A 24,239-nucleotide genomic window follows, 5' to 3' on the forward strand; every position below is an offset into this window, starting at 1 on the left:
CCTGACATTCCTCTGTGTGTCTGTCTCTCTGTCTCTCCTTTCTTCCTAACTATACTTCCCTCTGTGTCCCAATCCCTGTGTTAATATCTTTCTGTCTCTAGATATACTTGCTAATATAATTAGCAGGGATGCCCCATAAAGAAGGCATTTTTTAAAGGTTTTTATTTATTTATTTGTCAGAGAGAGAGAGAGAGAAAGAGCACAAGCTGGGGGAGCGGCAGGCAGAGGGAGACGCGGGCTCCTGGCTGAGCAGGGAGTCCGACTCGGGACTCGATCCCAGGACGCAGGGATCATGACCTGAGCCGAAGGCAGATGCTTAACCGACTAAACCACCCAGTTGCCCCTAAAGAAAACATTTTTATCTCCCTTTGCAAACTAGGAAACTGAGACACAAAAAGGAACCATGTCCCAAATCATGGGGTTGCTACCAGGACTCAGAGCAGTAGATCTGACCCAGGGTCCATGCTCTGCACCCACCCTGGCCTCATCTTCAAGTGTCTCACTTGTCAGTCTTTGTTTTTGTTTTTAAGATTTATTTATTTATTTGAGAGAGAATGCAGGAGTGGAGGGGGAGGGAGAGAGGGATCTCCAAGAAGACTCCCTGCAGATCGTGGAGCCTGACGTGGGGCTCGATCCCACGACCCCCGGGATCACCACCCAAGCTGAAATCAAGAGTTAGACACTCAACCAACTGAGCCACCCAAGCACCCCTGTCTGGTTTTTTAGGATCATTCTCTCTTCACGACCAAACCTACTACTTTGTTTTCATTCTCATTCGATTTTTTTCTCCTCCATGAGCGCTTCTTATGCACGAACCTCCTGCCTCATCACTTTGTCTTTTTTCTTGCTCCCGATGGGTCTTTCAAACAAGTTGGGCTCAGAGAAGCCTGATGTGAAGTAGAGCCTGACGGGGCCGTAGGAATTCTTTCCCGGGTAGGGTTTGAAAGCTGCTGTTGTGGAGCACCTGCCTCACTCAGCCTCACAGAGGAGACAATCAAGAAGTTACTTGGCCCAGGTCATGCAGTGGGTGCCGGGAGGAGCCCTGCTCTCCTACTTTTTCCCCCATCCTGTTTCCACCATGAGCCAGGATCTCAAAATCCTCCCATTTGTCCTAAGGTGAACTAACTGCAGAGCTCATGACTTGGCCATGTCAGCTATAACCAGGTTCAGTGTTTGCTTGTCTTCCTCTTATCTCAGGTAACATGCACAGGTTTTAAGACCAACACGTGTTCTCCCTGTGCTCTTGTATCCCACCGCCTGACAGCTGAGGAAATTGGCCACATCTGTGGGGAGAGCTCTTGTGCAGACCAGTCACATGCCTCCTCTTTTGGGACAACTGGTCTACAGGATCATCATAAACCAGAACTCCTGCCTTTTCTCTCAGTAAATGTCTTCCCCTGATTTAAGCTCCCTCATGGTCTCTCTCCCCAGCTACTTCCCTATCCTTTAGCAGGTCCCATGATTTCCCTTTGCTGACTGTAGGAATGAGGTACAGAGGAGCAGGGGACAATGGGGTGTGATGCTCATCTCGACCATGGACTGAGCTTTACATATATTACTTCATTTCCTCCTTGCTCTAATCTCTACTTTATATTGTGAGAAACCAAAGCCCAGAAAGGTTTATTAAGAAACTTGTGATAACACAACAAGAAGTTGGCCATCTCCAAGCCAAAAAGAGCTCACATCACAACGTGACCATGCTAACACCCTGATCTTAGAATTCCAACCTATAGAACTGTGAGGAAATATGTTCTGTTGTTTAAGCCACCCAGTCTGTGGTATTTTGTCATGGTGGACTGAGTTGACTAACACACATTTCAAAAAGTTTTTATTTTAGTCAATGAGTCTGTGATAAATTTCAAATTTATTAAGGAGTACTTTTCTGAATCTGTGAGATAGGCCTGAGGAAAAGAACATTGCAAGTTATCATGTTTTTGTTTGTGGGTCTTTCATTGTTTGGGGGGGTGGTTTGTGTGGTTTGGGTTTTTTGTTTGTTTGTTTGTTTTGTCTGAGGGAATTCAGGTCAAATATACAAATTAATATATTAAAAAAGAAGAAGAAGAAACTTGTCATAATGCTGTAAGGTCATCCAGCAGGAAAATGCTGGAACTGGAATTACCCACACATCTGATTTCAGAGCAAGTGAGACTGGATAAAGAGATAGGATCCTGGGGGTGATTAGGAGGGAAGCTTATGATGAGGAGACTCAGAAGCACTCAGAAAACGTGGAAGAGTGCAGAGGTAGGGGAAACAAAACCACATTAGGCTGGATGGACGTTGTAACCTGAGCACCCTGAATTGTAAAAACATGGCAGTGGGTTGGGGAGCAGGAATCTCAGGCATTTGGGATTATTAGTGCTAGGGGCTTCTCCTCTCACAATTACCCAAGCATCTGATGCCTATCAGAGTCCCCAAATCTCTGTCCGACCCTAAGATGCTGGGCAGAGGCTCTGGAGCTGGTGGGAGATAGCCCAGGCACAATCTGGCTACTGAGGGGTGTCAGCAGAACCCGGGAGCAAGGCGGAGCAGGGGTTAAACTGCCAGGGCTCCCCATATGGGGCAGGACCCTCCCGGAGCAAACAGCTGTGGCCTCCACAAGGCAGCCGCTCCAGAGGCTGAACTCTCCTCTTTGCCGCCCTGTTGGCACTCCAGGACCAGGACGAGGGAAAGGGGGCGTTCGGTGGGGAAACGGGTTTACATTTCAGATGGAGACTCTAATTGAGTCGGACCTGGGCCTCTTCATTTCTCCTCACCACCAGGAGTCACAGAGCTCCTTTCATGTCCCAGGAAAGTCAGTTCTTTCTCTCCAGCAAGGCTCAGGCTTAACCCATCCCTGGCCCTCCGACGCACGTGTCACTCGCCAGCGCATGTTTGTTGAGTGGGGCGGGGCGGGGCGGGGACGGGGGCGGGGGGGGGAGACTCGCAGCATCGGCAAGATGCAGAAAGAATGAACACCGCTCCGTTCCTCTGCTTCACGCTTTTTACTGCTTCCTCGTGGCCGCCATCTGGCCCGGAGTCCCCTTGGAACCCCGCAAGTCTCCTGTCCCTACACCTAGGCTGACAGATTCTTAAAGATAAGTCCGTCTCCCGGGGGATTTGAAGATCAGAATTCTAAATACCACTTATTTTCCTGTGTGTGATCTTGTACTGGTCGCTCAGTGTCTTTGTACTGTGTATTCTTGGACCTTTCCTTTTACATTTCTATTCGTTTATTTTTATTTTTTAAAGATTTTATTTATTTCTTTGAGACACAGAGAGAGAGAACGCACACAGGCGGGGGGGGGAGGGGCAGAGGGAGAGGGAGAAGCAGACTCCCCACTGAGCAGGGAGCCCGATGCAGGGCTCCATCCCAGGACCCCGAGATCGAGGACCTGAGCCAAAGGCAGATGCTTCACCGACTTAGCCACCCAGGCGCCCCATTTATGTTCATTTTTTAACACGAAAGCAATATATGCCTTTGGTAAATTTTTTTCCCTGATATGTCAGTATGTAGAGGTCAACCTATTAACAGTTTGGCATCTGGTCTTTGAAACTTTTTAAAAGTGAATTTTAAGTATATAAATACACGGAGCTTTGTTTTGCTTTGTTTTACATAAACAAGATAATACTATACAGACTTTCTGGAACGTGCATTTTTTTAACAATATATTATGAATATTTTCTACCTAGAGATGTACAGTTCTACTTCAATCTTTTAACAGCTGCATAGGATTTCATAAGTGGTATTAGAATTCATTCACTTGTTTCCCTATTAATAAACACAGAGGTTGTTTCTAAAATTTCATTATTACAAACAATGCTCTAATGAATTGCTTTGCATTAGACTCAGCTGGGGTGATCGCCCAGCTCATGATTCACACAGTGGCGATGTCTGTGATGTTCCTCGGTCTTGGGGAACCTCTCCCTCCTTCTGCACCCCTAACCTATAGACTGAATATGCGCTGCATCATCCTGGTTCCAGAGCCACCATGATCGGTCCTAGGGTGGTAGCACCCCTCAAGCTGAGCCATGCAGAATCTCTCTCTGCCCAGACTCTCTTATACGGGATGCAGGACAGAGGAGCCCTATTTTCTTTCTGCTTGGGGAACTGGGATGCCAAAAAACCCAGGAGCTGCCAGAGAGCCCGAGTCAACCCGCAGAACAGCAGTGGTAAGGGAGACTTTCTTTTTTCCTAACCAAATGTCTACATCATTTCTAAGGTCCCTCTGTTCTATATTCTACGACTCTGGGAGAATGATTATGGAGGGGACGCCAGGGCTCCTTAAGGCTGATTTCCGTTTCATCCAAATCTCCTTCCTGTGAGCTGGTGGCTTCTGAACGCTTGGAAGATGAGGGGTCTCTCTGGGAAAGCCCTCTCCTCTGTTGTCTTACTGGCTCTTCCCACGGTAGAGCTTCTCCGGCATCTCCTCACAGAGACTACGTCCAGAACAGAAGCACTACCTTCTCTGAGAAGCGCCATTCGAAGGCTATCATCAGTGATTTATATCTCCGTGTGGCTTCCCAGGTCTTTCCATGGAAGCAAACATAAAGCAGGGGAGATAAAAGCAGGAGAACCCTGGACATAGTCGATTAGTTAACAAATATTTGTTGAATACCTGCCGTGCTCCAGGCAGGGTATAGAAAGTTTCCCACGTTCCTGGCCCCCATGTCATGGGGACCCGGCTCCCCGACATTCTCTCCTCCTGCCATCATCCACGGCGACTGTAATATCCACGCGAGCAGCCATCTAATAGCCTTAAGCTTCTTCCCTCTAAAAGCCTCCACCTCCTCCCTTCCTTCTGCCCTTCCTGCGGAAAATGAGGACAAGACTACCTCCTTCACAGGGTTCTTCTAGGGATCAAACCATTTAGTGTGAATGACTGTGCTCTGTAAACAGTAAAGCACCACGACTCTTAACACGCAGGACGGGAGCAAGTGCAGGGAGCGTGGAGGAGGCCGGAGGGGAGTGGACTGGGGATAATTGGGACGCAGAGAAGGGCCGGCCCAGAGGACCCCACCCTGAGAGAACCAGCCAGTGGGAATAGATGAAGGGCCCAGGAGGGGAGGTGAAGAACTTGGGAATGCAGAAGGCATTCAGCCTCCAACCCAGGAGTCAGACCCCCCAACACCAACGTTATTCATCTCCCTGGATGGCGAGGGGGGGCCTCTAGAGGTTTCCATGCCCTGTTCCGAGCAGTGTCTGCCTGAGGCTGGCAGCCTCTCCCATCCATGGGACATCTGTCTGTCTAGGCATTCATGTCTCCCCAGCCCTAAGGAGCAGACAGAAGGCTCAACGGGAGCTCCCTTCTCTCCCCTGCCAATCTCCAATCTCAGACTTCTGAGATGGAGAGAGATGGACAAAGAGATGCTGACACCTGGGAACACTGCTAGGGTTGGGGTGGGGGTGTGTGTGTGGACTTGGACCCTCCACTCCCCACCCCACCACCACCTCGAGGGCCACAGCAGGCCAGACAGCTTGGGGATGCATGGCTCCCCCAAGGCAGGGCTGGGATATCAAAGCTGGAAGCGCAGGGGCATGTCAGCCTGGCTTTGTGGGCCCGGCTCCCATCGATGCATGAAAGCCTCGCTGTACAAACTGCATTCGCTGCGCTCCCAACCTGCATTCCCGATTGGTCACGGCCTGGCCCCAGTTGCATTCCTGGGCTGGTGGAGGCAGAGGGGCCTGGCCCCTTTGTTCTTCCCAAATCAGGGCTCAGAACCATGACAGGCTGATCACATTACCCAGCTGAGGTCAGCCTGGCAGGAATGACCCCCCTCCTGTACCGCCCCCTCCTCACCATGCATGGCATACCAGCTCGCTCCCTACCTGTACCCCTATGACCTGCTGCAGGGGGTCTTCGCTGGGGAAGGAAGATCCCCCAAATGACAGCTCTGCTGCTCCTTCTAAGGGCAGACGCTTGGAGCCGTGCCCAGACCCTCATTCCGGGGCTTGTCCAATTTCGGGCCATCTCCAAGGGCCTGCAGCTGTTGTCGGACCCCTCCGGACCCACACGACATGAAACCACGTGGCATTTGGGGACGGGGGCTCAGTCTCAGAAAAACCCCATGTTCATCAGTGAAAATGGTTTTATGTCTTATGCAGGAAAGCTTATGCTTTTCTGTCATAAGCCTCATTTAAAAAGCTGCCCACTTGGCCTGGTGCTGTCATCTTACCCCTCCCCCCCCACCTCCACCTTCCCAGGCCTCCTTACAGGAACACAAGCTCAGATACCTCCCCTGCCGGCTGCAATCCTGACCGTGCCTCTTGTTTGTTGTGTGACTTTGGGTGACCAACTTAATTCATCGGGGCCTCAGTTTCCTCACTTGTAAAATGAGGATAACCATGAAGACTTAAAAAGGTATTGTATGAGAGGTTTTGGCATGTTGTAGATGCCAGACAAACACGATTTTTCCTGCTCGATTCGCTTCCCCCTGGAATGAGAGGCCTTAAGCCCAGTTTTCTTTTCTTTTCTTTTTTTAGATTTTATTTATTTACTTATTTGACAGAGAGAGAGAGAGAGAACACGAGCAGGGGGGTGGGGTAGAGGGAGAAGCAGACTCCCTGACAAGCAGGGAGCCCGACTTGGAACTCGATCCCAGGACCCTGGGATCACGACCTGAGCCGAAGGCAGACGCTTCACCGACTGAGCCACCCAGGCGCCCTTAAGCCCGGTTTTCATGAGATAGTTAACACGCTTTCCTCCTTACTCTGAATTCCTCAAGCCCCAAGTGTGAGGGTCAAGCTCTCTGCAGACAGCTCTACACGGATTATCCTGTGTTGTTTGGAATAGCTTTCTATGTCAGTCTTTGTCTAGCCAACACACTTGTGGGCATTCCAGGAAAGACTTTTCGCTTTGTTCGTTCAGCCGCTATGTTGGAGAGAACTGCACAGGCCCCTGGAGATCCAGCAGGGGAGAAAGCAGTCAAGGTTTCTGCTCTCACGAAGCACCCCTGTGGGATGGACAGACAGGCCCTGATCCATCCTGCATGGAGTCGCAGTGAGTCTTGCCTACTTGCAATGAGCGCTGTGATGGAAAAGTCTAGGCCATCCTGAGAACTTAACGGGGGGGCACTGGGGCCCTGGAAGGGCTGAGTAAATGACCTTTATGCTGAGCTCTGAAATATGACAGGGAACAAAGGGGAGGAATATAGTCCTGGCCCAGAGCAGAAGAGCAGCTGCAAGAGGAGTGGAAGGAACCTAGATCGTATTCCAAGTGAAATATGGAGCCAGTGTGAGGTTTCGAGCTGGGGAAGGGTATACCCCAGGGACAGTGGGCAGAGAAAAGAAAGGAGGAGGGGTGGCCAAGAATGGAAGTGATGGGCTCCGTCAGGCTGCTGGAACAGATGTCTGGGCTGGACATAAGATACCTTTTTTTTTTTTTCCATCTGCACAGTTATCTTGGTTTTACAAATGGGGAAACTGAGGCCCAGAGAAATTAAGTAAGTCACCCAAAGTCACACAGCATGTAAGTGGCAGAGCCAGGATTCAAGCCAGGCAGGTGAGATATCCAAGCCAGGGTTCAGGTAAGGAGGCCTGGGAAAGGAAGGGGGTGGTAAAACGCCACTCCTCCTCGAGGTGGGCAGTGGCTTAAGAGGTATAGATTAGTGGCTTGGGCTTCAGAGGGACAGTGGAGACAGAGGGAGGCAGACGGGCTCTACCAACGCCATACCTGTAATGGGGGCTGCTTGGCCTGGAGGAGCACCCGTCAACTGCCCGTCTGAGTTATACAACAATCGTGAACACCCTTAGAACGGCCCACCCATCGTGACTGATGGATTCTATTCGGAGCTTTTCAGCACCAAGGACTCCCATTCTCACTCTCACCCCCACGGGTTGGTTTTGAAAGATTTTCATCCACAAAACAAATTGAATTCATTAAATTACTAATTAACTTTTACCTCATGTTTTACCAATCAAGGGCCTACATAGTTGGTAATCCAAGCTTCTGAGTAGAGGAGATAATTCGAGGAAATGTGATTTTTTTTCTTTTTTGCTTTTCAGTATGTTTATTTGGGAATTAATTTAAATCTTGAGTCAAAAGATAAATATATTAATTATCAAGAAGGCCAAACCAGAAAAATATCTGAGGTATTTAACTTGTCTCCCCAGGTAAGATAAAGGAGGACTCAGCCTCTTAATGTGCTTAAGAGTGAAGAAGTCAGTGAGAGTGACCATGGTCTCTGCTCACTCCTTCTTTTTTGATGTTTTCATTAGTCTGAGCCACCTTTTTTTTTTTATAAAGATTTTATTTATTTATTCATGAGAGACAGAGAGAGAGAGAGAGAGAGAGGCAGAGGGAGAAGCAGGCTCCCAAGGAGCAGGGAGCCCGATGCGGGACTCGATCCCAGGACTCTGGGATCATGACCTGAGCCGAAGGCAGACGCCTAACCATCTGAGCCACCCAGGCGCCCAGTCTGAGCCACCTTTTTATTCGTCTTCCCAATCAATCTTTCTGAGTACCTATGAATACACTACAGCCTCTGCCCTAGAGAAGACTGAGGTCTTGTAGGTAGTGCAGATAAGAAAACAGCCCCTGCAATAGGATATGATAACATCATGCTCTGGGTAAGCACACGTGAGATGGGAGATTCAGGAGACATGGAATGCAGCCTTGGGAGCTGGTATGGAGTGAATGTTGTGTCCCCCAAGTGCGTATGTTGAAGCCCTAACCCCCAGTGTGATGGTATTGGAGGTGGGCCTTTGGGAGGTAATGGGGTCAGATGAGGTCATGAGGGTGGGGCCCTCACGATGGGATTAGTGCCCTTATAAGAAGAGACACTAGAGACCCTCACCCTCTCTCCATGCACGTGCACTGAGGAAAGGCCATGTGAGGACACAGTGGCAGTCCCCAAGCCAGGAGGAGAGTCCCCACCAGGAACTCAATTGGCCAACACCTTGATCTTGGACTTCAGCTTCTAGAACTGTGCGAAGTGAATTTCTATTGATTGAGCCACCCAGGCTACCGTATTTTGCTACAGAAGCTAGAACGGACTAATGCAGGAGGTGTGCTAGATATTCTCCTGTTGTCCCTCCAGATCTATTCTATACCTGTATCACCCTGCCCTTGAGCTTCCAGTTGGGTTTTACCAATGGGAGGCCCTGGCCCCAGGAGGGTGAGTCGGCTCCCTCCAGGGTCAGCCAGCATGGGTGGGCTGTGGCTTCGATCTTCTACTGAAGGCCACAGTGCCTGTCAGGCAACCCCCTTCTTATGGCTACAGGGCTTCCAGGCTTCCAGTAACCAACCCCTTCCTTTGTCCCGTTAGGCCTATGGAGAATGACACTTGGGATGCTATCACTACCTATCTCAACACCCCTAGTTAGTGTCGCTTAATCCTGCCAATGGCTTTGTCAAATATCCTTTTTTTTTTTTTAAAGATTTTATTTATTTATTTGACAGAGAAAGAGATAGCGAGAGAGGGAACACAAGCAGGGGGAGTGGGGGAGGGAGAAGCAGACTTCCCGCTGAGCAGGGAGCCCGATGCGGGGCTCCATCCCAGGACCCTGGGATCATGACCTGAACCGAAGGCAGACGCTTAACAACTGAGCCACCCAGGCGCCCCTGTCAAATATCCTTCTTAAACTCTCCTCACCTCCTGGGTTTGAATGAGCCATTTTTCCTGCTGGGAGCCTGACTTATACAAAAAGTCAAGGAGGGGCCTGGCTGGTTCAGTCAGTGGAGCATGTGACTCTTGATCTTGGGGTTGTGAGGTTGAGCCCCACATTGGGTGTAGAGATTACTTAAAATTAAAATCTGGAAAAAAAAAAAGTCAAGGAGAGCTTCCCAGAGGGGTGATATTTAGGCTGACATCTGAAGGATGGGTAGGAGTTAGTTAGCCTTATTGCAGAAGATATATGATTTCTATGAGTTGTTTTTTTTTTTAATAAACACTAGAATAGCTCCCCAACCTCCATTACTAACTCCAGAAACACTTGGTCCTTGATGTGTCCAGGTTGGGAATCACCAGCCCTGAGCTCTTTAGGGGCTCACAGACCCAAATGCAGGGTCTGAGGCTTTCTCCTCTCAGCCACACCTTAAGGCTGGAAAAGAAAAAGTTGGGGGCTGCACCCAGTGGAGGTGGTATCCTCTCACTTTCCCTTGAGGGCTCTCCTGGGATTTGATCGGGGCCGCTACCATTCCCACCCCCCGCCCCATCCCTAAACCACCTCCCGTTCTCTCAGAGAGTCGGCCCTTGTGGGAAGCTGGTGGAAATGATGCTTTGGGAAGGAACGGCCCATCCATCCCCTGTCCTCTCCCCATGGTCCCTCAGGCTGAGGGGACAGCTGCCTGAAAGATCAGGTTTTAGGAAAAAACCTCCTCCTACGTGGCAATCCTGGGCATCGGGACACCTGCCAAGGGCCCACCCCCATCCCAACCCCCTCCGGCCCCGCCACGGGGAAAGGCTGAGCCAGGCTGTGGGTCTGTCCGGCTCCTCCCTCCCTCCTGCCCGAGGCCAGTCCCTCTCCCACTCCCAGTCTCCTCCAATTAGATAATTCATGTTCAGGTTTTTTGAATCCAGCCTTCCCACCAGCCTAATTTGGCACCTGCCCATGCCCTCCCCTCTCCCGCCACTGCTCTGGGCTCCACCTCGTTTATCTTGGTGGAGACCTCCCTGTGCTTATTCCTGCCTCTGGGCTGTTGCTGGGTTCCAACACCCTTCCTCCTCCTGATTCCTAGCACCTTTGGAGGCTAGCCTATCTCCCCTACCTTGAGGAGTTCACAGCCTCCAGTACGATTGGCCGCCATTATCTGCACTCCTTGATGAGGAGCTGAATGCTGCCTGGTACCATTATTTAGATAATCACATCAGCTGCTATCTTTTTCTGTGTCAGGCATTCGAGGGTGAGCCCGTCTTCGCAATAACCCCATCAGGCAGGCATAGTCATTATCGGGTTACTGCAGACGTAACTGAGACCCCAGGAACTTTCTAGGCTGGGAAGTGGTAGTGGGCCGCCTCAAACTCAGGTCCTTGTGTCTTAAAGCCCTGATTCCTACCACTGCTCCTTGTTATGTCTCCCCAGGAGAGTGTACATTCTTTGTGGTCAGAGACCTTATAACGTAGTGCTCCTGTATTCCACACAAAGCCTGGCAGCACAAGGCCCCACCTGCCCCTCAGAGCAGCTCTGGTTACCATTTAATACTTCAGATCATGTCGGTGCTCTGCTCAGAACCTCCTGTTGTCTTGCCTTCTTACTCAGGATACGAGCCAACATCTCTGATGGCCTGCAAGACGCTATGTCATCATACACACACACACACACACACACGAACACACACACACACACGAACACACACACATATTCTACCCCTTACCTTCTCTGCTCAAATCATACTGGCTCCTTGTTATTCCTCTATGTGCCCAGCGTGGCCCCAAGTCCATCCATGAGTAACTGGCAAAGCCAGCCCCCAGGCCTCCCTGTTCCCAGGCCAGTTTTCTGTCCACTCCGTGAGGCTCCCTCCCAACTGCCCTGTCACAGCCCTGCTTGCCGCCAGAGCCAAGGGGGCGGCGGCATTTCTGCGGCAGCTGTGTTCCCGGCTGGGCACTCTGGGGCTTGCAGATCCTCGCCCGCACCTGCTGATGGAGCTTTCCAAGCTTCCAGTCTGACCCCTGCCTCCCTCTGGGACTACGTTCCTCCTTCTCCCCTCCTCCCTGGGCCCCAGCCCCCAGGTGCCCGGCCTCCAGCAGCCCGGGCCACCTCATTGGGCCCCGGCTCCCTTCCCCACCTGGCTTTGCTCGTACTGTCCCCTCTGCCCAAAACGGCCTCCCGATGTTTGCCTCTCCAAGTCCTCAAAGTCCTGTTGAAATTGCACCTCATCCTGAGCTTAGCCAATCTCCCCCAGTCCCTCCCCATTCTAAGAGCAAAATCCCTCTCCCTCCGCTGTTCACCAAGGTATGCTGGTTATCTGTCTCCCCTACCAATGCTGTGTGGCACTTTTCTCAACCAGCTTCTAACTTACCAGCTCAGACTCATGCATATGTCAGTCTTCACCTTTACACTTGAGACCTGACAAGGCAGAGAAAGGCTCTTGTCCCCGCCGGGTTCTTGGCGGCTGGCTCCCAATTCATACATGTGGATTTGAAAGTGTTTTGTTCTGGGACGCCTGGGTGACTCAGTCGGTTAAGCGTCTGCCTTCGGCTCAGTGCATGATCCCAGGGTCCTGGGATTGAGCCCCCGCATCGGGCTCCCTGCTCAGGGAGGAGCCTGCTTCTCCCTCTGCCTGCCCCTCCCCCTGCTTGGGCTCTCTCTTTTTCTCTCTTTCTGACAAATAAACAAATAAAAAATCTTTAAAAAAAAAGAATATAGGTATTATCAGTACCTGTCACTTTGTTACCGATAGAAATCACATAGTAGCTTTTGCTGACATCACAAAATATTATTTGCATTCATCACTATTTTGAAATAATGATAATTAAATATTGTTATTTAATGTGTTAATAAAGAAGCATGTACATTGCCGTATAACGTATTTCTAATGTTTGAACACTATATTTCGATATAATTGGTTTCCTTTGTAAGTCTAATGCATTTTTTTAAAAGATTTTATTTATTTATTTGTCCAAGAGAGTGAGGGAGAGAGAGATAGACAGAGGCATGAGCAGGGAGGGGGCAGAGGGAGAGGGGAGAATCCCAAGCCGACTCAACACTGAGCATGGAGCCTGATGTAGGGCTTGATCCCCCGACCCCAGGATCACAACCTGAACTGAAATCAAGAGCTGGACATTCAACCGACTGAGCCACCCAGGAGTCCCTAATGTATTTAAAAACAAACAAACAAACAAAATCCCACCTTATTCTGAGAAGGCACCCATAGGCTTTGCCAGGCTGTGTCCTTGGATGAGAAGGCTGGAGCCTGGTAGGAGCAATGGGGCATAAAGGACAAGATGTCAGGGTATCAGGGAATGGATTCAGACGCCAGCGGCAGTAATGCCTCATGGCTGTGAAAACGAGATCAGTTCCTTAACCTTTCTGAGGCTCAGTGTTCTCCTCTTTAGAATAGAGTTTCTGAGAGAATGAAAGACGTAATAGAGAAGTAAGAACCACCTGGCACAGGTTGGTCCTCAGTAAATGAATGCTAGTTTTTGTTACCAACAACAATTACGACCAATAAGTATAACCACAGTTCCCTCGGTGATTATAATATAATACATTGCAATAACTACAATCATGTGTCATTGGATCCTCCTTTCCCTTCCCCTGCCCCCCGTACTTTGGCTTAGTTGCCTTTGGGCTCTAGCAGGGACCCTGGTTTCCTGTGGCCTCCAAATGGCGTGGCCCCATATAGCCGCAGCCCCCTCCCGGGTTCCTCAGGCCGTGTCCCGGGCTCAGCCCGCACATCCCTAGCGCTATCTACCCATGGCTCCAGCAAACAGAGCAAAAAGTACACGTCCCCTCCGTGGTGGTGATGTCCTACACTTTGCTAATGAGAAGCAAGCAGCCTGCTGTGCTCAGCGCAGCGGGAGGAGGAGAGATCCCCGCCCCAGCGCGAACTCACATTCCTGAGGTGGCACAGGGTGACACGGCCAGGAAGGTGCAGAGGCCCTCTCTGCCTAGGCCTTTCTTTGCGTGCCAAGGCCCGTGACAGCGGGGATGCTGGAGCAGTCCCCCACTCCTGCACCCTCCCACAGCCCTTCCTGTTATGGGGCACTGGACCCAGACCTGGGTGTGGGCAGGAGGGCAGCCAAAGCCTGAGTCACTGGGAGGGGACAGTTAAGTCTTGAGATGTGGTCTCCATGGGGAGGACAGAGGACAGAGCGGGCTGGAAAGCCCCTCCCTCAGGCCTGCAACCCTTCAGCAGCGCTGTGGGGTGAGCTGGAACCCTGCTGGGCCTTCTTCTGTCTTCTGCGCCCTGTCTCCCAGGCACCACCTCTCCTCTGGAAGCACCGGAACCGTCTTCTTCACAGTTCACTTCTCTCTCACGTAGAGTCATTGGTCCAAGAGGAGAACAGGCCTGCACAGGGCTGTTGACTCACGCCAGGCAGCAGGGCAGCGTGAGGAGTGAAGTCTATTGCCTTGGGCTTTGGGCAGAGTTGGAGGTGCCGGTTGGACCCTTAGCCCCGGAAAGACGGGTGTCCCTGAGGCAGGCCCTGCGTGGGTCTGCCCAGCCTGGCACACCGGATGTCCCACACCCAGGGCCAGAGGCGCAGGTGGGACGCTGCCAGTTCCCACAGCGAGGCCTGCCCAGAACTCCCTGCCAGGCTCAGCCATCGGCCCCCCGCACGTGTCACTTGGCCCCCACTCCTGGCTTCACACGCTGGCTTCTGCCGTCTCGTCACGTGTCTCCCTCCCCCAACCCCCACACCGGGTCCCCTGCTTCTCTGGGACCCTTGACTCTAACTTGGGGGCCTCAGGTTGTCCGTCGCCTGGTGTTACTGTTTTCTACAGCTTCGGGAGAGGGAGCACCCCTTCGCTCGTCATCCACGGAGCCCTCCTCACCAGGCTTGCACAGCCCCGCTAAGGAAGCGCGTGGATTTGGACCCTGTGACTTGGTTTCCGGGCAGGGGACTCCCCCCGCCCCCAATGACTCTCACAGCTGCCCTCTTGTGCCCCCAGGAGGGGACAGCCATTCCAGCCCCTTGCCGCCGCCCTCGAGGCTCACGATCCCCAAGTCTCCTCTTAGCCAAAGGCCCCGGTCCTGACCGCTGTAGAGCCAGATGGGGTTAGGACCAATGCTGACAAAAACAAGAAGCATGGGGCGCCTGGGTGGCTCAGTTGGTTCAGCGACTGCCTTCGGCTCAGGTCATGATCCTGGAGTCCCAGGATCGAGTCCCGCATCGGGCTCCCCGCTCAGCGGGGAGTCTGCTTCTCCCTCTGACCCTCTTCCCTCTCGTGCTATCTCTCATTCTCTCTCTCTCAAATAAATAAATAAAATCTTAAAAAAAAAAAAAAACAAGAAGCATACTAGTCTTATGGGGAGGCTACGGAATTATCCTCTCCTTCCAGGGAGGGGAGAACACTATCAAGCACGTTCCGTGCCGTCTTAGACACAGTTCAGGGAACTCTCCGGAGAACATCTTAGTTACTCCTTACGAGAAGCTGCAAAATCGGGGTTTTCTCCATTTTACAGGTGAGAACACTGAGGTTCAGAGAGTTCTCTAATGTGCCCAAAGCTGAGGAGTGGAGCTGGACATTAGGCATGTCTATCTTGTTCCATAATTCACGTTCTTTGCCAACACCAGGCTCTCTTAGGCCTGCCAACCCACTGTCTCCCCTGAATCTCTGCCCGCTTCGTCCTGCCTCAGTTTCCCATTCAGCTTTCCAATTCCCCACTGGAGCTGGAGGTCATCCTGAATCCCTTTCCGTATGTCTGGAGCCCCAACACACCTCCTAATTCTTGGCAGTCCCTTCCCCTGGGATCAGCCCCTGGGCCCTGTGGTATCCCAGAGCCCATAGGGCCCCTGCATCCAATTGGCTGACCCCTCAGATCATGCTGCTGCCGCCCTTTCTCATGGTTTTCTTGCGGCTCTGACACATCCATAGCACTGAACCTCCTTGGCCTGACACTGGCCCGAAAGAAGGCTGACTTGCCACACCCTTGTGGACACCGCCTTGGGGCAACGGGAGACTGTTCTCGGAGCCCCACGGCTGCCTGGCCCAGCCTCTCCCTTCTCCACTCCCCTGTCCTCCGAGCAGTCCTGTGAGGGTGCCTGCCCTGCCCGGAGACCTGGGTCTCCGGTCTCCAACCTCCAGGCCCCCCCTTGCTCAGGGAGTGGGGATCCCACACGATAAGAAACAGCCAAGGACAAATGTGGAGGTTAGGAAGGGGGCCTGGAAAAGCCTTTCCAAAGGGGTGTGGATGCAGGAAACGTCTAGAGAGAGGATGGCGAGAGGTTTCCAGGCCTGGCTGCCTGGGCACGAAGGGAACGGGACCTGGGTGGAGGGGGGCCAGGAGACGCCTTCACCTCCCATGGGGCAGCCTGTTTACATTCTGTCTGCTCACATGGCCTTTTCCAGAGTGCTGGCCCAGCCTCCCCACACACTGTCCTTGTCAACACCCTCCCTGTTCCCTGCTGCCCCCACGGAGGGACACTGCTGTCTGCCACAGCTCCTCCCCCGCCCAGGAACGGGGAGAGCCCCAGGGAGACCAGAGAGCCTAGAGGCCTCACAGCCCTTTAGCTGCCGAGCCTCTTCCTTCCAGGGGGACCCTCACCTTTCTCCTGCTTCTCTCACGTGACTTTTGGCTCCCCTCCCCCTCCCCTGCCGTTCTATACCCATCTCTTCCCCCGAAAGTCTAGGGAACGATGGCTCGGAGAGGTGGGGGTGCCGCACGCCCCCACACAGGGCAAGTCGGGATCAGAAGCCCACATCTCTCTAACCAATGTTTCCCAAACCCAAGCCCACTTTTGCCATGGGGCCTTGCCGGCAGCTATAGGTAGCACAGATCTGTTCCAAACCAACAGCCCGGGGCTGGCTGAGCCCTTTCTCCACCCGCGGCCAGCCTCCTGCCTTTCCCGTGGGGTGCAGCCTTCCCGGCCATTCTGGAACATCCTTAGTCAAGGGCTGCCAGAAGGCGCTGAGGGAGGGCCTGGGGTGGGCAGAGCAGGGATACAGGAGCAGCTATGTTCTGGGAAGGAGCAAACAGCTGAGGACAGACAGAGACAAAGATGAAAAGACCGACAGGACCTGGGGGGAGACAGAGAGACAGAAAAGCACCAAGAGGTCCAAATTGACACCACATGGCTGTTATGCTGGACCCCAGGGCCCAGCAAACAAGGTTTCGTGCTGAGTCAGTTACCATGGTGACAAACATGCAGGAAATCTCCAAGATAACTAGAATAGTGGCAATAACATGTGTTTTGTATAAAACCTCCTCCTTCCCTCCCCCCGCCCCTCAATGTACTCGTTGCATTACTCGGGATAAACTTGGCTTTTGCAATCACCTTCCCTGAGAGGAAGCTCTAAGGTCATCGGGTGAAGGGAACAACTACCCTGGGGAACAGATGGGCCTGGGAGAGATTTCCACGCCTCTCACCTCACTTCTGCCTTCCTGAGTCCAGATTTGGGTTCCCATAGCCTTCTGCTCCAGAACACAAAGGCCCCGAAGAGTCTGAATGCCGGTTGGAGGTCACGTGGTAGGCCTGAGGGCCGAGGAGACGGTCCTTCCTTTGCCAGCCCAAGGAGCCGCCCAACAAGAGTACAGGCTGAGCAGAGATGCCAAAGCTAAAATGGGCCATGTGAGCCAGGCGTCCTGAGAACACTGGTGCTTCCATGGGGCGACCCCCGCCCTCGCCCCCAAAGCAAGGGCAAGGATATCTGGAGGAAGACGTGGAGAACCAGGGCAGGAACTGGGGGCTCTTGGCAGAGCCCCAGGAGGCAGATCTGGGGATGAAAGAAGACGAGGTGCCTCTCAGAGAGCCCCTCACCAGCTCCCCCCGCTCCTGAGGCCACCACAGAAGGCCCAGCTGGAAGCCAGCCAAGTCCGTCCCTTCCCGCCAACTCCCCCTGACACGTCTCTGGGTTGCTGACAGAAAGGATCCCGTGGTAAGAACCCAAGATTTCCAGTCAGGTCCTGCTGCCCACTGCTTGCACAATCTTAAGGCAGGTCGCACGACTTCCCTGGGCCCAAGTTCTCGATTCTGCTGCGTGGAGCTAACAATGACTTATCTCAAAGGGCCTTAGGAGGAGCAAATGTCCTGGCACACAAGGGAGCGCTCGGCACCTCGTAAAGCTCCGCGTTCAAGTGCCTGGTTGCTGCCGTGACTCAGGCGGAGAGGAGTGGACAGGCCAAGGGAGTAGGGAGAGGTTGCAGGCGAGGTTCATGTGAGGAGACTCCCTGATTTCGCTAAAGACATTACACCCAGATTTTCCGACCTAAACAACCAGCTTCAGCTGTGATTTCCCATCTTGGAAACTTTCTGGGAAATGATCCGTGATAGAAATGGTTTGGGAGGGGTCCACCTGGCCATGGGGGACCTTGCTTGGTTTGGAGCATTCCCCTCGGGAATGCCAGCACCAAACTGTGGCCTGGGGGGCGGGGGGCGCCAAGGGGGGAGTTCTATCTGCTGACCCTTGCTCCTGACCCTCCTGAGCGTCACAGCGCCGGTCCCTCTTGCATCGAGAGCGCTGAGCCAGGCCTGGAAGCAGCCCTTAAATGATCCTCTAGGGTCAAACGAGGTGGACGGTACCAAGCTCCCTTGGGAATGTAGTGCCGCCTCTTCGCTGTTGTGAAGAATGAAATCCACCCCGTTCACATCCCAAATTCAAAGCCTTACTTTGGTACCATGCTGGGAGAGATGGAGAGATAGGAAGGGGAAAGCAAGGAGAGCTGGACCCTTGGTGTCTAGCTCACGCCGCAACAGCCCAGCCTGGGGAGGGATTGGCTTATGGAGGAGGATTATTCTTTCCTGGATCCAGGACTAGGGCAGGATCCCTGAGGGAGCAGGGGCCTGGCAGCTCCTCGAAGGTGGCATGCCAGCCGAGTGAGCAGGGAAAAAGGCAGACCAAGCCCCCAGCCCCCGCCCCCGCCAGCCCCTGGTTCCCTGGGAGGACAGCAGGAGGTCTGCTGGGCAGAATACCACCTCCCCAGCTGGCTGCCTCTTCTGTATCTGGTTTCACTCTCTCCCTGCTTTTTCCATATTGATTCTCTTTGGCCCTGGGGCAATTTTTCCAGCTCTTCATCTGTTTCTGTGTGGCACCAGGGGAACAGGCAAACTCAGGGACAGAAGGCTGATTCTGTGTGTGTTTGTGTGTGTTGGGGACAGAAGTGTGTGGCGGGGTGACGGCGTAAGGAGGAGCAGAAGGAATTAGTAGCCCCGAGCCTGGCAGTCCTGGTCACGTCTCCGAATGTCGCTGGGGAAGTCCAAGGGTTACCGGGAGCCAGAGGACACTAGAGCCTGGAGGGCAGCAGAGTGCCCTCCTACCCTCTTTCTTCACAATTTCTCAGGGTTTTTGAGAGGAACAGGGATAAGCTGTAGATTAGAGAAGAGCCTTAACCTGAAAAGGAAGAAGCCAGTCTTCCTTCCCTCCTCCATGGAGCCCGCTGGGACAGCCCAAGCCCCCTGGGGGTGTGCGCAGAACACCGAGACACAAAGCCGGCCTGAAAGACTCTGGGGTACAGGGTTCCGTGGCCCTGGGGTGGGGGCAGCGTGCAGGCAGCCACTCCTCTCTGCGAGCCAAGAAGTCTTCTCCTGGGGATTAGCAGGGCCTTCCTGCCACCCCTTTCGGCTGGTGCAGAAGCCAGAACACCACCCCTGGCTGCCAGCCAGCCTGCGTCTGGGGAGCCAGTTCTCGCTTGGAGACTTGCAGACACACTGCTGGGGCCAGAGGACAGGGTGGGGGGGGGGGGGGGCAGGGTAGAGGCTTCTGGGGAGTCCCTGGGGCCACCCAGCTGGGATAGTGACCCTCCAGTTCAGCCAGCTCCAGCTACTGGGGAAATATGCCTTCCTTGGCACCCCCTTGGCTGAGGGTGGACAGGGAGTCAGAAGGGTCTCTTGGTGGTCTGTCTTCTCTCTCTCTGTCTCCTGAAGACAGGGAACACTGACCCAATGCATACCCTGGAAGACCAAGCACAGCGGGCCAGGAGTCTCGCACAGATGTGTGGCCTGTTGGAAAACCAAGTCCAAGTTAAGGGGCAGCAGTGCTTTGGGGCAGGGACGGGAGTGGGACCGACGTTACAGGAGCAAGGCTTTGCACCCACGGGACCAGTGGGATGAGAAGAAACCAGTCCGCGACTGCAAGTCTCCTCCAAAGACAGGACTATGTGGCCACAAGGGTACTCCGAGGTTGCTCTTGTGGAGGAGGAACGGGAGGCCCCAGGAGGTCACGGGACCTGCCAAAGGCCGAGCGGTGATTGTCAGCGGAGCCCAGGCTGGGACCCAGTCCGTCTGTCCATTAGGCCACGCCCCTCCTTTGGATCCTCCGCCTTTTGTCAGGGCGCTGCGACCTGGGGACCCCCCGCATGAACGGGAGGTGGGCCAGCTGCCCTGGTGGGGCATAGGCTGTTCCACCCTGTGTGGGAGCAGGGCCCGGAGTAGAAACAGCTGCTGAGGAAGGCACACCAGAGCCTGTGTCCCTGGGGAGAGGGGCTCTCTAGAGCCAGGGGTGCCCACGGAGGGGGACCATTCCAAGGGGTCCCCGGGCCAGCTCTAAATCTACGGGGGCTGCACTTGTCTCTCCCCCCGTCCTTCCCTGCACTCTGCTGAGTCAACAAACACGGCACTCAGGCAGCTCTCTGCTGGCAAACACCCCGACTTAGCAACCGCTCCTAGAATAAATAAACACTCGCGCACTGCACGCTTACACACACTCATTCACATACGCTTGCCGGTGCTCCCCGCGGTCCGTGGAGCCCCCACCGGGCTCCAAGCCTCACACACGCAGGCTCGCTTCCACGCCGTGACCGAGACTGCCACCTGCCGCCAGGGTGCTGGGGCTCCGGGATCTGGGACCTCAGCGGCGCCCAGAGCCAGATTGCAGGCTCGAGGCTCGCTCTGCCGTGCACAAGCTTGTGCAGGAGGATCGCGTCCAAGAATCGCTGAGGGTCGCCCTGAGGGACCCAGGGACGGTAGGGAAACCGGAAGACCTTCAGGGTGATAAGGTGATGAGTTCAACCAACGGCAGCTCTGGGAGACAAGGACACTTGCCCGAGATCTGAGGATCAGGCCTTACAGAGGTAGGGTCAGAGCTCTTGACCAGAACTCTTTCCACATCCCCACGAAAGGCCCCTTCCCCGGCCTATCTTTTGTGCTCCGTTTAAAGGGGACAAGCACCATCCAGGGGGCAGAATCAAGAGATGACACTTAGTAAAGCCCCTGCCTAGTTATAAGGCGGTGGGGGGGGAGGGGGAGCAGAGGCAGAGGGAGAAGCAGGCTCCCGGCTGAGCAGGGAGCCCGATGCGGGGCTCGATCCCAGGACCCGGGGACCATGACCTGAGCCAAAGGCAGACGCTTAATGACTGGGCCACCCAGGCGCCCCTGGAATGACGTTCTCAACAAGGCCTGGGCAACAAGGAGGAGGAGGAGCCCTCTCACAGTGTGGTGGCCATGGCCTTTGCCGTGACCTTGGAGCTGCCTGTCTTCTCCTTCAGTAGGGTGACTCCCTATGGCATCCAGCTCACAACCGAGTGCCAGGTCCCCCCTCATCGGTAAGTCAAATGGGAATGTCAGAGTCCGTGTTCCAACTAGGGAACAAGAAAGGCAAAATCATCTCAGGCTAAAGGAACTGGACGTTAACGGCAGGAAGTCGTGTTTGATACGTAAGAAGGCGAGGACACCCAAGGGGTGAGGAGGTGGTGGTGTCTGATGCTGCGCTGAAGCCCAGATCACAGTGGGAGACAAGTGGTGACAACCACAGACAGAGACCAGGCCTCGAGTCGGGCAGCACGACACAGCAGACCCGTGTAAGCGTCAGCATCAGGCCTATCTGGTTTCAGGTCCGACTTCTCTGTTATTAGCTGTGGGACAGTAGGCAATTTACCTAACTTCTGTCTCTACGATTCCCATCTTTTGTGGTTGCTGTAAAGATTAATCAAATGCTATATACTACGTCTCTAGCACAAGTGCTACTGGTTCAACAGTGGTGGATGCATATCACCTGGTTTTTAGTCCTAGCTCTGCTCTCCTTCAGTGTACGAAAACAACAACAAACCACATTAATCAAGTTGGAACAAGATAATATGTGTGAAAGTGCATTCTATTTAAAAATGACAGGGTACCTGAGTGGTTCTACATCTGCCTTCAGCTCAGGTCATGATTGAGTCCCGCTTCTCCCTCTCCCTCTACCCTTCTCCGCTGCTCATGATCTCCCTCTCCCTCTCAAATAAATGAATAAAATCTTTATTAAAAAAATGACCTACATAATTGAGGCATTATCATTTAAAATAGTTTCAGATCCATCTGGCCCCAGTATATTTCTAAAGTGGAAGTCTTATTCCTCAATGACTGCATACTGTTAATTATAATTATAATGAATTACAGTCAGGTACAAATGATCATTAACATAGCAATAAAAACTGAGTACAAAAATTAGTCCTGTTAGGGGCGTATTACTTGCACTTTCATTGTAGCTTTGCCATAATGAGAAACAAACAGGGACTGAGCAAAAGCATGGAAAGTGGTCCTGTGGGCTCCAGAGTCAGGTGTGAGCTCTCCAGCCCTAGGTGTGGGGGGATGAGGACCTCCGGGGTAGCTCCTCCTGCCCCTCAGCCTCAGTACATCCATCATCGGCACTCCTGGGCCTTTCTGAGCATTCCCTCACTTCTCTGCTTTCTCGGATTGTCTGGTTCCTGAGCTGCTGTCAGCGTGAGCAGATAACAAAGTCTTGGCTCAGGGCAAGGCAAGAACGGTGCCAGATCAGGGCCTGGCATGCAAGAGGTCTTGGGTCTACATGGGAAGCATTCAGATCAGAGCTGGGGATATAGACTGGGGTGCACACCAGGGCTGAAGGCCCAAGACAGACCTATCAAGCCAGCCAAGCCTGAGAAACCAAGAATCGTTGTGCGTTGCTGGCTCAAAGTCTACAGTGGTCGGGAAGCAGAACTCAGCTGGGAGACCAGGAAGCAGGGCATCAGATCTAGAAGACTCTGGGCAGGACTGTGGGACTCCAGCAGGGAGAGAGGATTCTTTTTTTTTTGGTTGTCAAATGATCCTTTATTGAAACATTTTCCTTTGTAGTTAACTAGCCGGGCATTCCAGCGCACCACTGTTGATGTCATCTATGATGCCATGAGGGTGGCGGCCATCTACATTGCAGCCCACAGACTGGGCAGTCCCCAGGATCTCTTTAATGGTTCCAGAGAGTTCTCTCGCTAAAGATCGGTGTCGCATCTGTCGGGCAATATTGACAATCTCATCAAAAGTGATATTTCCACTGTGCTTAATGTTTTTCTGCTTCTTTCTGTCTCTTGGTGGTTCCTTGAAGGCTTTGATAATCAGGGCAGAGGCAGAAGGTACCACTTCAATCCGGGCCTGTCTGTTCTGAATGGTCAGTTTCACCGTAATCCTTAGACCCTTCCAATCACCGGTTGCCTTGGCGATGTCAGCACCAACCTTTTTTGGAGACAGACCCAGCGGGCCTATCTTCGGGGCCAGGGCAGATGTGGCACCGACTTCGCCACCGGTGCACTTCAGGTACACGGCTTTGATCTCGTTGGGGTCAAACTTAGGCGGCATGGCGGAGGTGGCTGGTGTCGGATGAACCCGGATTCGGGACGACCGAAGAAAGTTGCACCCTTGCCTCCCCGAGCCGAAAGCCACAAAAAGGGGGGAGAGGATTCTGACACGGGAGAAAAGACCGCTGAACCGGGAATGCCAGAACCTTCTTGGCCAAGTGCAGGACTCAGGGCCTGAGTTAATGGGCAGAGGCCCGTGTGAGCACTGGCTGGATGGGGGGCTGGTGGACAGTGCAAGAGGCAGAGCACCTTCATGGAATGTTTAGCAGTGTGGACGACCACAAACAGTGGCGAGCATTAAGTCCTCCACCATTTCCTAGCTTGGGACAGCTGCCTGACCCTCTGAGTCTCAGTTTTCTCATCTTTAAAATGGGGATAAGGACTCTTACCCCGTAAGGGGATTGTAATTGTGTGAACTACATGACATAACGGATGTTGAAGTCCAGGCCACTTTGCCTGGCCATACTGAAAGCACCCCATAAAAGCTAGGCATTATTGCTCATTAAACATTTATTGAATGCCCATTACATGCCTGGCCCTGCACTTTGTTTAGGAGGCAGAGAGATGGGAAGACATGGACACTGCTCTCGAGAAATTTATTTATTTATTTATTTATTTTTAATAAAGATTTTTATTTATTTATTCATGAGAGACAGAGAGAGAGGGAGAGAGAGAGAGAGAGAGAGAGGCAGAGGGAGAAGCAGGCTCCCCGCTGAGCAGGGAGCCCGATGCGGGACTCGATCCCGGGACTCCAGGATCATGACCTGAGCCAAAGGCAGTCGCTTAACCAACTGAGCCACCAAGGCGCCCCTGCTCTCGAGAAATTTAGAAGTAAAGAGGTGAGCGGAGGCTCCTACTTCAAATTAGCAATTGCAGTACAGTAAGATGGTTGTCCCACTGGGGGCAGGTGTGAAGTGCAGGAGGAGGAAGCAAGGGGTAGGGCACTCTTTGCCTTGAGAAATCAGGGAGAGCTCCCAGGAGGAGACAATGCATGAGCTGCACCTGGAAGTATGAATGGGCATCTTCCTGGTGGACAAGCCAAGAAATGGGAATGGGGGCAGAGGAAGGAGTGAGTGCAAAGATGCAGAGCCATGAGAAAAACCTGTGGTGCTCTGGGAGAGAACAATGAATTTCAGTGTTGCTGTAGCATAAAGA

General features: G+C 53.0%; 1 protein-coding gene across 1 annotated transcript; it reads right to left on the bottom strand.

The window, feature by feature from the left end:
- Positions 1–22,565: 22,565 nt before the first annotated feature.
- Positions 22,566–23,160, bottom strand: LOC112840252 (large ribosomal subunit protein uL11-like). The gene has a single exon (XM_073904046.1). The coding sequence runs from the start codon at positions 23,083–23,085 to the stop codon at positions 22,588–22,590; it is 498 nt and encodes a 165-aa protein (XP_073760147.1). The 5' UTR covers positions 23,086–23,160; the 3' UTR covers positions 22,566–22,587.
- Positions 23,161–24,239: the final 1,079 nt, after the last annotated feature.

The sequence above is a fragment of the Callorhinus ursinus genome, unplaced genomic scaffold (genome assembly GCF_003265705.2).
Source record: "Callorhinus ursinus isolate GAN/ISIS: 27379988/994484 unplaced genomic scaffold, GSC_fseal_2.0 scaffold19, whole genome shotgun sequence".
Taxonomy (NCBI): domain Eukaryota; kingdom Metazoa; phylum Chordata; class Mammalia; order Carnivora; family Otariidae; genus Callorhinus; species Callorhinus ursinus.

Coding starts and splice junctions, on each gene's coding strand:
- LOC112840252 (XM_073904046.1), bottom strand. CDS start 23,085: ATGCCGCCTAAGTTTGACCCCAACGAGATCAAAGCCGTGTACCTGAAG.